The sequence below is a fragment of the Lepisma saccharinum genome, chromosome 8 (genome assembly GCF_977018435.1).
Source record: "Lepisma saccharinum chromosome 8, izLepSacc3.1, whole genome shotgun sequence".
NCBI lineage: Eukaryota > Metazoa > Arthropoda > Insecta > Zygentoma > Lepismatidae > Lepisma > Lepisma saccharinum.
The window spans coordinates 3,643,346-3,660,738 of NC_139236.1; the positions used below are offsets into that span (position 1 = coordinate 3,643,346).

General features: G+C 45.4%; 1 protein-coding gene across 3 annotated transcripts in view; it reads left to right on the forward strand.

Moving 5' to 3' along the window:
- The window catches only part of wb (wing blister), an 849,362-nt gene that overhangs the window by 373,392 nt on the left and 458,577 nt on the right, over positions 1-17,393 (forward strand). For all 3 annotated transcript variants that reach the window (XM_083126284.1, XM_083126285.1, XM_083126286.1), the window contains exon 7: positions 16,803-16,955. In XM_083126284.1, coding sequence (XP_082982410.1) covers positions 16,803-16,955 — 153 coding nt within the window. The remainder of the gene's footprint in view (positions 1-16,802; positions 16,956-17,393) is intronic.

The following is a 17,393-nucleotide window of genomic DNA, read 5'->3' on the forward strand; positions in this document are numbered from 1 at the left end:
GTTGTTGAACTGCGTCGTCACGTCGAATTCCATGTGACTTCCCGACGCTATTTTCTGCACGCACTGGTAACCGTGAAAGTGAATCAACACCTGCGGACTTTTCAAGATCTCCGCTTTGTACTTGAGGGCGTAGTTCGTTTCGTATTCCACCACCGGCATTCTCAATTCCATGCTTTGGATGACGCACTTGGCCGCTTCGGGTAGAGTGTTGGCTATCGGCGTGGTGCCGTCCGGACCCAAAGTAGCGTATCGCATCAGTGCGTCGTTGTCGTTGGCCGCTCTTCGAAACGTGATCCTCAGTCCTCCCTTCCACATGATCTCCTTGTAGTCCGAGAAGAAACCAGGCAGCAGACGCATGGGAAAGAGCACCGTGTGACTTCTCGTCGATATTTTGGTCCCGGCTTCGAATCCCCCGGCCTGGTAGTACGCTGCGTCCGTTTTGGATAATTTCAACGTTCCCACCGCCGTCGACGTGATGCCTGGATAATCTATTCTGTCGATGACGGTGTTGTGTTTCCTCACCTCCACCTGCGAGAACAGGTGAGGCACGAAGTTGTCCACGAGTATCAAGTTTGCTGCTGCGGGAAACGCGTCTCCGCTTTCCTTCTTCACCACGTCGAATTGAAGGTAGAGGTCCGCTCTGTGAGGATGAACGAACCCATCCCCTACGTCCACGTCGTATTCGATCTCCCTGTTCGCTTCGTTCAGATTGGCGAACGTGCGACGGTTGGGAGGGAAAGATTGCAATTCGTAACTTTCGATTTGCTCCATTTTACATGTATGGTTATTTATTATACGTTGATCTCCACGATGGCCGTCGTAGTGGCACCTGCGAAATCCACCACGTCTCCTTTCTCGTTCGTCACCACCAACTCTATGTCGTCTATGCGGTTGCGACATACTGGAAAATAGATCGGCGAAGAGGGCGTGTAGATGATCGGTTCCATGAACTCGGAACTTGGTTTGAAAGTGGCTATGATTCCCGTCTGCTTGTGACTTCCTAACAATCCGTCCGAAGATTTCGTGATCATACCTTCCGCCACGTTGCAGTGTACGTTCAGAGTCTCTATGGCCAAGAATTTAGGAATATTTGTTGCCGTGTGCTTGATGCCAGCTTCGAGTTTGGTGTCATTCTCGAAACCTAAAAGTTCTCCCATGGTGCCCAGGTCCACGGTCTCCGTAGCGGATAGGATTTCCACTCTGTGCGTGACCGAATTTTGAGAAAAGTACGTGCCTTTGGGTAATTGAGCTTGCAAAGTGGAAAGATTGTATTGTCCTGGCGTGACGACGATGTGTTCGCTTCCGACGCTAATTTTGTTGTTGTGCTGCGTGACGTTGGGTATGAGGTACATGCTGTAGAATGCACGCAGAGCCACGGATTTAGGATAGACGATGTCGTCGTGCAGCGTGAGTTTCAAGATTGAAGATTCGCTCGTGAGATGGAACACACCCATCCTAGTGATGCTGTTTGAGGTTCCACAATGCTTTCTGGAAATCCTCGATCGTAGGGTTATTTATTTTAGAGAGAAACGCGAGCACGGAAAGGCAGAGATGGCCGCAGTTCACGTCTCCGAAATTTTGAATGCGTTCGTCGTTGTAGTATATGGAGGTTTTGTTCGTTTTCAGATAATGAATTAAATTTGTAGGTGGAACACCTCCGAAAGAATCGAAAACGAATGCTTTATCATTGTGGTTTTTGTGGTAACATATCCAATGCGTGCCTGGATTTTCTTGACCGTCCAAGTTGACTACTCCGCATTCTCTTCTTTTGACGGTTGAAGGTAACGAGTCGGACATGAAAACTCCTCTGAAGTGTTTGATTCGTAACGGTTCGATCAGAGATTCAATGTCTCGGTTGGTGAGTGCTTCTGTTTCTTTTTTTTATATTTCTTCAAAGCATCGAGGTTGCTTTTTTGTTTTTTGGTTATACCTTTCCCCTTCTTCTCCATGGCCAGGTTGTGACGTTTCTGTTCTTCCAATTCCGCCTTGTTCTTCTTCGAGTCGATGACGGTTTTCGCAATGGCGGCACTTCCGCCGGCCAAACTTCCAACGGCCCCCAATGCTGCCAGGATGGCCGGGATGCTGAATATGAAACCTCCGATCTTTTGCTGTTTCCGCGAACGCTGCAATCTTTTCAATTGAGGTGTGCTGAGCAGCAATTTCATTCCGTGTCCTTTGCTCAAGCAAGAACGTTTCTTCTCGCGTTGTTTCTTGGTGAGTAACCCATCGAGAGCACCTAGATTTTTTAGATTGGAGTATGGTATCTGGTACACGACACCCTTGGGCTTCATGTTGATGCTCTATGTGTTATTTTCACGGTATGTTATTTATATATATATTCTGAGATTTTTTTTTGTGTAGTTTTTTACGGTATGTTATTTATATATTTTCAAAGCCTCGCAGTCGTTACACAAATTCTATAACGTGCTTCGTTTTCTTGCCAAGAAGTTCCTTTGTCCCCTTGTACACGATTCGAGTTTTGTTCTCGATTAAAATAGATAGCTTCTCGTCGGATAACATGTTAGCGTATCGATCTGGTAAAAATAGACTGTATTGTGCGTTGAGCAACAGGCGTACCTTGGGACCATACTGGGTAGAAACGATTGAACCGGAAGTTATCGTGTAAGGTTTGTCGACTTCCAATTCCTGAATTTTTACATACTCGACTGACAAATTTAGCATTTGTTTTAATGCTTGGAGATCACTTATTTTTTCGGTCGTCATATCAAAAAAATTTCAAAGTGTTAGAGAGAAATTTAATTGTTTTTCACGATGTGTGTTATTTATATATACCGAAGATTATTTTTTTCACGATGTGTGTTATTTATATATCAAGTTTTTTTTTGGCACGTATATATATTATTATTTTTTTAACGGAGGAAGAAAATTCGTGCTTCGGAAAACGTAAGGATCTGCGTAGTGATATCTTCCTTCTCCTGCATAGACTTGTACCAATCATCAGTATACCGTCTTCTTCCCTGCATCGCCTCGTACAGTTCGTCCGACCTATCGTTTAATTTTTCCCCTGCAGCCGAAAGCAGAATGTTGAGATCACCGCACCTCAGGCCGCTGATCTCCCGAAGAAGGTCCTTGAGAACCATTTCACAAGGGATGCGAAATTCCGGCATTGTTCTTGCTATGTTTACAAGTTTATTAACATCTCCGTTAACTACTTTCTTGAAGATTTTAGATAGTAGCTCGGGTGGCAAATTAGTTATGTAATCCATGTTGTTTTTTACTGTATGTTATTTATATACCCCACCCCAATTTTTGTTTCGTGTTCATGGCGATGGTGGTACCTAGTGCGGCGACCCGTTCACCCAACGATGCGTCTCTACTCACGAATCTTTCGAAAGCTGCGTGCTCTAACTTTCTGTCTGCTTCGTGACGTGCGTCCAGATCCGTCTGCGTGGTGTTGTAGGCGATGTCGTGATCTTTGCATGCGGCGTCCAACGGATTCACACCCTTGTCTCCTCTCTCCAATCTTTTCTCGAGTTTGGTACCCGGTCCGCAGTACTGGTAGCCAGGTAGATGCATCTCGAAAGGTAACTTGTTGATGATGTCGTTCACGAGTCCTTTTCCTTCGGCCACGTTCCAGAATTTCGGAGGCAGCGTGTTGATGATTTTGATCAGGTAACCTATGCCCTTGTCGTTGTTCACGATGAAGTTGGAAAGTTTCGTGCTGATCATGTCCACGATGCCAACCTTCTCGTTGTAGAAATTACGGTTGCCTGCATTCTCTTCGCCGGCTATCACCAACAATCGGTCCACGAGTTTCCTAACGTCGTCCACCCAAACGAATTCTTTGGGTAACGTGTTGTAGCGTTTGACGCCGCTGCCTGTTTTGACCTGGTTCCAAATCGGTTTGATGAGATTCCTGTACTTCTCGCCGCTGCTCGATTTCACCCTATTCTGCGAGGCGTCGTTGTTCTGGTACAAGGCATCCGTCATGATCAGAATTTCCTTGTAACTCTGGTAATCTTCGTCGGTGTAATCTTTCGGCTGCTTTTTGGCGACGAGTTCCCACAGTCCCACCGTACCCGGATACCTGTTCCAACTATCCTTGTCGCCTAAATTGACTTTAATGTCGTTGCCTTCGAAGGTCACCTTCGATTTCCCAATCTTCCACACCACACCGCCGCCTTCGCTGGTTTCCATGCTGGGGTACAATCCGAACACTTCATCCTTGTCGAACTTCCCCGTGCTCAGGTAGTCTCGTGCCAAAGGTCCCAACTCGATTTTATCCGAAGACGACGACGTGCTACCAATAGCTCGACGTCGTGCCGGTGCATCCTTCAGTTCGAACGGCGTCGAAGGAATGCTCGAAATGGGCGTGGGTACGGCGTAACTTTTAGCTGCGAGCGGTACGAGTTCATTAATCAAATTTTTATTTTGTTCCGTGACACTTTTAATTTCTTTACCTAGACCGCTGATGGCATCGATCACAGGTTGATCCTGACGTTTCTTCTCTTCGTAGAATCCGCGATTCTCGGATTTCCAACCTTTGAAGCGTTTCGCGAGGTAATCGCGAAGCTTGAGATTTTCGTCTTCGATTTTTCGTTTCGTCATGACGTTATTTATACACGTCGTTTCTCACAACGTTGCAACGTTTAGAAAGTCGTTGATTTTGTTTCTGTATTTTCCGTCGTTGGGTTTCCTCGTCATGTCGATCGTCACAAATCCGAAATCGTCACCGTTCCAGCAAGTAGAGCAGCAGCGTTCCGAAAATTGATTGTAGTTCATGTCTCCGCCTACGTAGTCATCGTACGCGTGCTTGAGGTTGGTGTGATCTTGACGAAACAAACATATGAAATTAGCGTTGTCGCGTACTAACTGTTTTGGAATTTTGGAAAACGTTTGAGCTAGGTAAAAACAATCCATTCCTTTGTGACGACCTTGCGTGAAAAAGTTGCGAATTTCATTTTGATTTTCCAGGATGGCGTCGTCGAACACAACGACTGAATTTTCACGACAATCGTCGAGTGGTTTTATTTCCGAAGCGAACGTTGCAATGTCCAGACCATCGTACAGTTTCATCAGTTGCTGGTATTTGGATTGCTCCAAACTTTTCGAGAACACGTACAGGTGCCTGTTCTTCCAATCTAACCAATTCGGTGCGAGGAGAAAATTGTCCACGAGCAGTGTCGTTTTCCCACACCCCGAAGGACCTACGATCAGACAGCGGATGCTGTCGGGAAGCAACTCGCCGTTCTTTTTCTTCGTTTGACTTTCCGGATCCGGTAGACGCTTCACCACGTTCCACGTACTCACAAGATCACTTCGTCCGCGTCGATCCAACTCTTTTCCGGAAGTCCCAGCCATTTGACAAACAGTTTGTCACCTTTCCTACGCAATACTTTCTCGATGAGGTACGTGTCGGGGTGTTTCGTTTTAGAGAGTTCCTCTTCGTAAAATCTTCCTTTCAAAATCTCGCCGCTACTATCTTTTATTATATACGTGTGTCGGTTTCCGGGTAGAACTCGAACCACCGTAAAAAGTTCCGTGCTCCAATTTTTTGTGAATCCCTTCTCGAAGGTGCGTTTGAATTTGCTGATCCTCACCTGGTCTCCAATTTTGTATTTAGCTTTTTTTGTCGTGGGTGTGTACTTTGGACAGTAAACGGTAGAAATTAAACGCTGCTCGTCGGACTTGGTAACGTCGGCTGGCTTCATGCCTATCGTTCTGTGTACCGTATCATTATAGGTGTCGACGAGTTCCGGCAGGATGTCGACCCATTTGTAATTTCCCCGAAGCGTGAATCGTTTCCACATGTGTGTTTTCAAGGTTCGATTGAATCTTTCCACGATGCTGGCTTTGATGTGACTGAAGGTCGAATAATGTTGAATCTTGTGTTTTTGAATAAATTTTTGGAATACGGCGTTGTAAAATTCTTTACCGTTGTCCGTTTGCAGAAACCGTGGTCGTCTGCCACCGCTTTCGCAAAAAATTAATTTGAATGCTTCCGTGACGCATGTTCCCGTTTTCGCCTTCAAAGGTAGAGCCCATGCGAATTTCGAAAACGTGTCTATGACGGTGAGGAGGTACTTGTTGCCCTTGTTCAATTTATGCACGTTTTTCAAATTGCCGCTACTCATCTCCACGAGGTCACTTTGCCAGAGGTCGTCGATGCCCTTGGTTACCACAGCCAAACGTTCGTAGTTGCGGCGTGCAGGTTTATGCAATTCTTCGACGATGGCTTGCCTAGACATTTTTTTTGTTTAGAGATTACGTTTCAAGAGAAGCACAAGCGTGATGGGATTCAAAGAGGGTGGCACTTCGCTCGTGTTTTGAATGATCAGCTTATCGCCGGCACTCACGTCGAAAACGGTGAGATCTTCGTCTTCGTGTATTTCATATATGTTGCGCGTTTCGTTCCAACGTGCCAGAGGAATGTTTCCTGCTTTCTGGACACCACGATTCGATATCAAAGTCATGGTAGGAACGCTAGCTTTTCTGCCGTGAGACCAGTACGAAAATTCGTTTATCTGAATCGTGCCATCGAGGAGAAACTTGTAGTACGGATGATAAGGATGCAACATGTACAGTTTGTTACCTTCGACGAACGTGGAGATTCTCTGTTGATTGGGTACGCTGTTGATTTCGATGGCTTGCAGAGAATGCAGTTTAGCGAATTTAGTATCGACGCTAACGAGGTTGCTGTGAAGCTGGCCCAGCGTGTTTTGTACGGGCAACAAATATTCGACTATGGTATCCGTTACGGTAGAAAATGACGGTTTGATTTTCACTTCCACGTTCAACTGCTTGTAGCTTTCGTTGAGTTCTTGCAACTTGGCACCGAAAGAGGTCAGCGTCGATTCCTGCGTTGATTCCAGCACTCCAACTTGATCTCTGATGTTGACGACAATGTTTTGAAGGTTCTCGACTTGATTCAATTTCGAGCTCTTCTCGGTAAGATCGTTCACGATGATTCGCATCTCTGTAAACTGCGTGTGAAGGTCGGCGACGCTCTGGGAAGTGGGCAGCATCGACACCAGCGAAGCAAGTTCGTCTCGAATCTGTTCCACGTTCGCCGTTTCCGTTTCTAGTCGTTTCAGCATTCGAGATATGTTTCTTTTCAAAGCGTGCAATTCTTTGGAGGTGGGGAGATTGGCCACTTTACTCTCGAGATCGCTCAATGAACTTTTGATGTCGCTCGAATCGGATAGTGCCGTCACCGCCGTTTTCAATTTTTCCAAATCTTCGCTCGAAGGCACGCTCGTCCGTAACGATTCCAAGTCACCCTGTATGTTGTCGAGTACGTGATGAAAATGAGCGAGATTCGTTTCGACGTTCAAATTTTCTAAATATTCGATCTTCTGCTGAACCGTGCTCAACGTGTCTTGAATGCTCGTCAACGCTCTCGCTTCAGCGTGAATATTTTTAATTTCTTCGTTGATCAATTCCAAGGACGCCTGAAGCGTGGCGATGGTGGTTTGAATGTGTTCGAAATCTCGATAGGCCTCCAATTGAATTTTTATGTTCGCGACGCTTTTACCGATGACCTGCAGTTCGTCCGACGATGGTAGGTTCGTCATTGTATCTTCCAAAGTCTGCAACTTGGATTTAATTTCTTCCAACGTACTGGTGAATTCTTCTTGTAATTTGGAAACGACGACATGCAAGCGTTCTGCGTCTATATCGTTCACGACGGTTTGAAGTTCGGAGAAATTTTTTTCTATTGCGGAAGTTCGTTCTTCGATTTCGAGTTTCAATTTTTCCAAATCTTCATTTTTCGATTGAAATTGCTGTAATTTGGCCAAATCATTTTGAAGCGAATCCACGCTCAACTGTATATTTTGAACGCTGTCGTAAGAAGGTACGTCGACATAATTTTTTATGAGCGTTTTCAGTTCGGAATCGATTTTCAGAATGGGGTCGAGACATTGCGTTTGGAGCGTAGCGATTTCCGACTCTAAACTTTTGTTTAAGGTTTCCTGCAAAGCGATCAAATCGGTCCTCAACTTCTTAACTCGAATGTCCAACATGAGAATCTCTTCTGCGTGGTCCACACGCTTGGTGTTGCCGAAAATGTCGTTAGGCATTTTGTTAACGGTTATTTATAATAGGATAGACGATTCGTAATTCTACGAAGAGAGGAATGAGTTTGTCGTAATCTCCGAGGAGTTCCATGTAAAAATAATCTCCTGCGGACACATCGTACGTAATGTTAGAAAGCATCTTGTCGTGCTTGATTCGAAAAATGTTCTTGCCGGTAGAAATTTTGATTTCGCCTGCGTTTTCCGGATTCACGGTGATTTGAAGTTTCCCGTCGATCGGAATTTCGTAGAAATGTAAATTGTTATTAAAAACATAAAACATCTTGCCCACATCGTCATTCAGTTTCGTCCAAATGCTGTTGAGATGAATGATCAACAGACCGTTGAGTTTAGGTAACACGGAAGGTAAGACTTCATGATCTGGTATGGTTTCCATAATGATCTGTTTTTTGAAACCGAACAAATTCATAGGCATGCTGGTTATTTAAGAATACGGTCATAGTTTTTTTTTGTAATGACAGTCAAAGTGTTTTTTTTTTGTTTTGTTTTGTTTTATGAATCTTCTGTTGAAGATGGACATATGTTGCAGGTTTTGCTTTCTGCTAAGCGATAGTGCCCCCACGGCAATGTGTGAATACCACACTTGAGGACGCACCTCTTATCGTCGTTGGGATCCAGGGCAATTTTTCTAACTTTGTTTGTGGTGATGATATGGTCGACGCTCTGGATGCGCTGTTCTTCTCTTAGAACCGACGACCTGGTTTTGAGGCAATCGACGAAGTCCTCGAATGCGAGATGCTCCCGAACCACCTGTCTGCCGACACCCTTGGCCTTCTTGGTAACGCTGCCCTCGGCTTTGATGGCATAGGCCTTGGCGCGAAGACCTGCAAACTCGAGAATTACATCACCGTCCTTCTCGTCTTTGAGTTTGCCAGGCACTTTTTTGTTTCGGGGCAGGATACCGTACTGGTTCGGCTGGGGATAGCCCGAGGTGTCGAAGAGGTTAAGCAAAGCTGGTGCCGTGACTATATCCCCGTATGCATCGGCTGAGTGGACGTGGTACACCAAGCTGTCCGTGTCTGTGTAGAGAAGCGAGATGTTGTGGCTATAATGTGGACGTAATATGTCGTAGTACGTCTCGAACATGTGCAGCTTGCTCAGGTCTAATACTGAGGCACCAACATAAATTGGCTTGTCGAGTTTTACCTCACCCTTCCTCATATGCACCAGAGCAAGCTGCTCGTTATAAATGGTTCTCGATTTGAATAACGGGTTCGCTACGAGCCTGCGACATTGTGCTTTCCTCGTTACCAATTTTATGTCCATGCGATTCCGTACATTCTCCATAGTTTTGCCAAACACCGCATTGTTCATAAGCTTGAAGAAATCCTTATCAAGCTCGGACGTGGCTGCGGTGCGGTGTTTGGTGTTGACTTCAATATATGGCTTCAACCATGGAGAATGCTCGAACTTGAGGATGCGGTGAACTGCGTGGACCGTGACCCCTCGCTGCATCAACCACCGGAGATTCTGGTAGTGTAGGACGTAACGCTCTTTGGGCTCGAAATCCATGACGAGCTTCTTCTGGTTGGAATCGGGTGGACACTTGAACTCGGGTGCAGGGGGGAGATCACAGAACAAATCCTGCAGCTTCTCGGAGAACTCAAGGTCCACCTCGGCGAAGAACCCATGTTCCGAATCGTCGAAGTTTTCGACGTCGAAGTTGGAAGGGTCAGCCCACTCGAAGCCTCTAAAAGGGAGTGGCTGCATCATGGAGTGTCCGTAGAGGTTATTGACGTCCGTGTACATGATGTAGCTGGACGGTTGTGAGGGGTCGTAGCCGGTGGCCATGTGGTGATTGTTGGCGCGCGAGTGTCGCTGCGACACCTGGACCATTCCACCCCGCACGGCGCGTTCCACAAACAGCATCATGTCCACGTTCGAAAGAAGCTCCAGCTTGATCTTCGTCACCAGAAACATGGCCGACCACGCCAGTCCGGGGAGACTGTAGAAGTAGGCGGGGTCCAGCTTGTAGATCTTCATTGCGGTCGCACGGAACGTCTGGAACACGTCGGCGAGGAGCGTCACGTCAAGTCTGAGGTAGGCGTCGTGGTAGTCCCCGAGAGTTCGACAGCCCAGCTCGCGCCACATGGACTGGGCGTGGTGATAGTCATCCTCAGAGATGCCCGAGCCTCGCAGCTTGCTATAGAACTTCGCCTGGGGAGGTAGCGTCGTCTCCGCGAACTTGGAAGGATCTGTGACGTATTCGTAGGGATAGACCCCCTTACGCTTGAAGAGACCTGCGTCCAAGTTCGGAAAGTTTCCGGAGGTAATAAGCATTTGCTCGTCGCTAAGCTTCCCTGCGAGAGCATCGAGGCTGGCCGGGAGGAACCTCAGGGAGTCGAGGAAGCGAAGCTCGACGGTAGAGTGTGATCCTGGGATTCGCACCCACTTGCTCAAGCTAATGTAACGCTCCTCGTTCTGCGCCAGGACGTTGATTCGCATGTCGTCGTACCCAAGATGCTTGACGAGGTGGTGGAAGTCGTATCCCGAGCCATTGTGAAAAAACACAGGGATAAATCGCGGGTCCCGGGCCATGAGGTTGCATCCGTTGCACCAAGGGCCAACATACCTACCGTCAAAATGATCATGGTGTTGGACTTTACGGTTGTTGGCGGTGTACTCCTTAACGCAGACAGGGCAAGCGATGGACTCGTCGTGTCTACGCTGATCGTCGGGGGACAGTGGGAGCATAGACTTGGGGGCCAACAGTACCTTCCCTATCTCGCTGGCTTCCACAACCATCCTCTCGAGGAAGTGTTTGGCTGCGTCGGGACCGCGATACACATAGGGCTCGGGGGCAATGTGCTGGTCACGTCGCACCACAACGTATGCATAACTCGAAGCCTCGTGGAGTTGGTAAGGGGTGGTGGAAGAAACTTCGGGATCTGGATCGCAAGTGGACAGGGGTTTGAGGAAGGCCTCGAAATCCGCGATGATGATAGCGGGATGCTCCACCATGGCACCGTGCATGTGGAAACGCTCCACGGTGCCAGGTTTGGGCAAGACTGCCACACCAGGCTCGTTGGCATTGCAATAAAGTTTGTGGCGAGCGAGCTTCTCTGCAGCGATGTTGGGACCTCTGATGCGCTGGTAATCCTGCTGTTCTTGATTATGAAATATAGACAAGCACCTGCGACACACCTCGACGTGGGTTTTGTCTTTGCTCCGCTGGCTCGAAACAAGTCTAGAGAGGGAACGGATGAGGGTGTAGTGGTGATTGATCTCGTCCTTGATGAGCAGAAGGTGAATTTCCTGCGCACCATCGTCCTCTACGTCGCTCACCCGGATGGGGTACACCGCATTTTCGTCAGTGAGACCGTAAACGTTGATGGCCAACCGCGTACGAGCCTCGAACTTTCGAATGTCCGGGACCTCTACCGGGTAGTCGATCCCAGCCATGGCAACTTCCAGCTCTGCCTCGTAGGGTAGGTAGTGGTTAACTCGGTGTGGATGGTTTTTCCAGTCGACGGGGTGCAACGCTGCTAGCACCGACCAGACGAAGCACTTGTTATCCCTGTTCTGAATATTCAGAACAGCCTTCTTTGCTGCAACATCTGGTGGTAGAGGGACGTAACTAGACCCGGACATTGGTGCAAACTGACTAAAAGTAACACACAATTTATGGGGTTCTCCACACAGCGAACCGCCCGAGCCTGTGGCCTCGTGCTCCTCCTGTTTAACAAGCAGCTCTTCGGTAAACTTGTCGTAAATTTCCCCAATGCTGTCACCATCCGCCAGATGCAGCGTTTTTGCTTTCGTTGCATGAAAGAAAGTGTATCTTTCATCGGTCGGCTTCTTGTATGTGCAACATAGCGTACCGTAGAATTTAGTGGAGGAGTGCGTAGCCAGTGCATTACTAAGAATAGAAACTATCTCTGCTCGCTTCTTCTCTAAAAAGCTACGAACATCGCAAGAGCCGTCCGACAATAGGACATAATCTTCTAATATTCCTCCGAAAGCAGACCGGTCTGCTTTCATCGCAGGCTTGACGCGTTTGGCGGATGGTGGCGAGTCGGCTTCCGCTTTCCTCTTGGTCGAGCTGGTCGACGGTTGTGGAACAGGTGCTTCGACGACAATTTTGCATGATGTTATATGCCTCTTCAAATTATCAATAGTAATATGTATACCGCACCTGGGACATGGTTCGGTGGCAGCCAAATGCTTGCCTGGCACGCAGGTGCGACAATGTCTTGCAAAATGTTTGCTTGATATGCTTATTTTGCACACAGGGCAACTTTTCATGGAGCGCATTTTGTTGAAAATATTTGTGGGTATGTTATTATATATATAGTGGAGTGCCACAAAATAAATACTGTGCAATAATTCACAATAGTGTTGGGTTTGGTGGGAGTGTGCTATTTATGCTACTTCTTGCTTCTTAATAAATCCTGTAAATAATTGAAAAAAAAATAATTAAGCTTGTGTATAGAAAACACAAAAATATTATGTGTGCATAATTCTACCAAACAATCTTTTTTTTTTTTTTCTAACCCTCAGCCCTTTTGGCGTATGAAGTATAAATCATAATTTCAGAAAACATGGTTATTTTCCGCTCGCCATTTTAAAAATCAAACCATAAGCATTATTTATGTTTATAGTATTCGTCGAGCGATAGCAGATAGAGCAAGAATCGTTTTCCTACAACCCATAGTTGATGAATTACAAAACATCTTAGAAATTACATCTTGAAATTTTAATCCAAAATAACTCGAAAACAGCAGGCAGTAGTCATCATCCCACCAATAAGTTGTAGAGTACTTCTAATTTTGTATCGAATGCTATTAAAATTTTCGAATTAGAGTAAAAACTAAGCCGGCAAATCAAGTTTCTCAAAAAAATAAAAAATTGTCTGTATTTCCGAAACTTGGGGGGGTAGAAACGATTTTATTTGCTAGTCGAATAGTTCTCGTCGAATCCTATCCAACAAACCTAAAATCATCATCCTAGCTCAATTAGGAGCCGAGAAAATCAATGTCTTAGAAAACGTCTTAAGATAATTGTCTTAAGAAAATTTTCTTGACAGACCGGAAGTAACATCTTGACAGACCGGAAGTCGACTTTCTTAAAGATTAAGATATTTGTCTTAAGACGTTTTCCAAGACATTGATTTTCTCGACTCCTATGGGGTCTAGAACCATGTAACTTTGGTCTATGCATATACCAACACTTGCCCGACCCTGTGACCGAGTGGTTAGCACATCGCGCTGCGACGCCAAGGGTCCCAGGTTCGAATCCTGGTCGGGCTTGGTTGTTTGTGAATGTCTATTTCATCACTCACCCCCAATCTTCGCAAATTAGCCAAGAGGTACAAAACGTAAAATAAAATAAACTAAATCAATCATTAAGTTCGTGTTGTAATCATGAAATTAAATTTTAATTAATTTCTTCCTATCCATCTCTCAAATCTATATAGCCTGTTCATATTTGGCATGTCGACCATTTTGTTTACGTAGCAAAAAAAATCTCAATGCTCGTTGTAGCCATAAGTATAATTGGATATAATTGCCGGATTTTATTTAATTTTACGTTTAAAATCAATAAGCGTGCATAAAAAAAAAAAAAAACTAAATATTTTAAATAAATAAGATTCGAATAACTATGTACTTCCACTAGCCTTTGCGATGGCGCAGCGGTAGGCTTGTATTCAAGGGTTCGATACCCGTACAAGTGGTTCTTGAAACTGTAGGTTCAGTCCCGATTAGTTTTACTGTGCATAAAGTGGACTTAAAATATCAAATCAATCAGTACTTCCACTAACCTTTGCGATAACGTAGCGGTAGGCTTGTAATCAAGGGTTCGATACCCGTACAAGTGGTTCTTGAAACTGTAGGTTCAGTCCCGATTAGTTTTACTGTACATAAAATAGACTTAAAACATCAAATCCAACCCGGTGTACACGCGTCAATACTATCCACTATAAGTAAACTAACATGATCATAACTAACAGTTATGTTATTCGCAATGAAGAATAGTTTTTTTAAGCGCATGTTATATATGCTCATATTTTTTGTTTAGTATAATTTCGTTGTTTAATGAAGACAACACTTTCTGTTCACTGACACCACTTGCAATTATTATTAACACACACACATGTAAAAAATAATAAGAAAAAAAACAAAACTTACCTACAAAAAGCTGCTAGCAATTTAACACACACGAAACAGTAGTATAATTGCGTAAATTTTAGTTTTATAGCTGGTCAAGCTACTTGTGTGTATATAACTTATGCTGATATGGTACACACCTGACAGACCAAACTAATTCGGTTTCTATTACACTTGATATTCCACTTGATATAGCAAACACTTTTATACGACTATCTAGTAGCAATACTCGACTGCAACTGATGTGCGCGAGGTTTCTAATAGAAACTTATACCTGCCGGCAGCTAAACTTTCAAGGTTGGTTCGAGCTATGCGTGAACGCCCTTTCCTAGAAAAAATATCGTTGACGCCCAGCTGTATTCTACCGGAAACAAGTTCTACTTGTTTCGTGCACAATTTATGACAGCTGTGTGAGTGATTGCTTCCTGTAGTCACCCAGTAGATTTGAATCTTGTGTGCCCTTTAGTGCAATCCAGGAAAAAAATATCGTTGAGTTTATCGCACAGTCTGGGTGCGACTGCAGGAAGCTGTCAATCACATAGCCGTCGCAAAAGCTGAGAATTTGCACAGTTTCCGGCAGTAACAAATAATCTTGATTTTTGTCGAGTAATAATACCATCAACTCGATGGACAGCTTCCTGCAGTCACACCCCAGGCGATTGACAGCTTCCTGTTGTGTGATTGATGGTTTCCGGCAGTAACAAATAATCTTGATTTTTGTCGAGTAATGATACCATCAACTCAATGGACAGCTTCCTGCAGTCACACCCCAGGCGATTGACAGCTTCCTGTTGTGTGACTGATGGTTTCCTGTAGTTACCCGCCCAAGTTTCCACACAACACAGTTGAGTTGACCACAGATTTTCAGCTTATCCTGTCAGTCACCCCCAACAGTCGATGAAAATTGTAGATAGGCTGTGATTGATGGCTTCCCGCAGTCACCCACCCAAAGTTTTTACATGGTTGAGTTGACTACAGATTTTCAGCTTGCCCCTTCAGTCATTTCAGTAGATGAAAATACAGAAATAAAAAAAAAAGTACGTACGTGTGTGTGTGGCGCATCGTTGCCCCGAGAGAGGTTTGCAAAAATCATGATATACATTGGCGCTCGGGACTTGGAAATAATACGTATTCGCTCACCACTGTTGCCAGCTTAGTCTCTCTTTTTATCTTACAGCAACGTTGGCATCTCTATTTTTTTAGTTGTAAGCAAGTTGCCAACACACTCTAGTTAATAATGCTACATATTATACACACACACACGCACACACATACTGCACTACCATCCATCCATCCCTCTCTCTCTTTTACGGCAGTGCCCGCTTTCCTTGTTTAGTATATGTAGGTTGGCAACATTGCTTTATGCGCTGTAAGGCAAGCCTCAAGCAAAGTTGCCAGCCCCTTGCTTTAGGTTAGGTTAGACAAAAAAGCTGTAGGTGGGCCGTCGGTTGTTTAACTCTTCCCTCCCTCTCTTCTCTCTCTTTTGTAAAAAACTATGGCAAAAGTACCAGTAGGTTGGCAACCTTGCTTTATGCACTGTAACGCAAGTCTCAAGCAAGATTGCCAGTTCCTTGCTTTAGGCTAGGTTAGACCAAGAAAAACCTTGGTGATTTTTTTTCGAGTAGGTGTTGGCAACACTGCGAGTTTTACTTTCTGTTGCAGAACTCTCAAGCAAGATTGCCAGCTCCTTGCTTTAGGTTAGGTTAGACCAAAAAAAACCTTGGTGATTTTTTCGAGTAAGAAGTTGGCAACACTGCGAGCCCCACCGAGCCCCACTTCCGGTTTGTGAACTCTCAAGCAAAGTTGCCAACTCCTTGCTGTTTTAGGTTAGGTTAGACCAAAAACCTTGGTGATTTTTTCGAATAAGCGGTTGGCAACACTGCGAGCCCCACCGAGCCCCAAAAGAAGGCGTTGAACCCGTGCACCTGGACTACTCGTTTATTTTACTTCGCTTTTCTGCCATTTTTATCTAATGGTGAAGACGAGGCTGACTGATGATATGTTGAAACTGATAAAGCGAAACTAACAAAGAACACCCATGCTCAGGCTGGGATCCGAACCCGGGACCCCTGGAGGCAGTCCAGTTCGTATGGATATAGCCTACACAGCAAAACTTTTCTCCGGATCTTCCTTTGTCGACTGCGCAAAGAGTTTGAACATATGAAAAATTACCACTATTTCCAGATGGCACGACATTGTCATTAATTTTATGCAATGTTACCGACATTTTACACAGTACTAACAACAAACGTAGAGTTGCCGCAGTGTGACGAACGCTACGTGGTGGGTATTTCCTTGCAGACGACAGACAACTTGGCCGCGAACATGACTCACCTATATGGTTTATTGATAATGAAACTATTTTCGGTTCAACATGATTAGTATTTTTTATATTTTCCTATGCAAAATATTTGCTATTTTTGCCTATAGAGAAATATAAGTGTCTTTACAGTTTACATATTACATTTCCTTTCGTATGAGCTCCACCCCATTAGTACATAGATTTTTCCCCCTTTATTTTCCTCTCTTAGAGCCTAATAAACACCATTCAATGATTACGATATTAATGTACTTTCACGAAAAGTGATGCTAGGTAATTGTATTTTAATCTTTGTGACCAATTGTTGATTCCCTGCAGGTTGCTGGAACGTGCGACTGCTTCCCAGGCTTCGGAGGTCCCCGGTGCGACCGCTGCTCCAGAGGGTTCCGGTACTTCCCACAGTGCGAGCCCTGCCCTTGCAACCTGGCAGGGTCTGTGGGGGAGGAGTGCGAAGGAGAGTGCGAGTGCAAGGTAAGTGTCTTCGTCAGGGCGAAGGTGCTTCCTCTGTACGAAAATATCGTGAACTGTACTGTACTTTAGACATATACGCCTCGTCTAATCGCACGGCCATGAAAATTGGTGGCTGGACAGAATTGCGCTGGTGCCACGTATGGGGAAAGCAAAGCGAGAGCGGGACAATTGTCGCTGGTTCCCGCGCACTGTGTGGCAACGTCAATCGGGCTGCGTTGCTTAGTTCGAGCATCAAACTGACCTCTCTCCGGGGCACTCTTGCGTCATCCCTGACCTTTCGAGCAAATACAGTCAGTTTGTATCACATGGATTACAAAGACCAACTCTACAACGAGATCTTAATCCCCTGAACACACGGCGTTGTGCTACAACGTGGCAACAGCGCGAACTTCTGCCACCCGCCTAATTTCATGGCCGTGCGTATAGTTCGCTGCACTT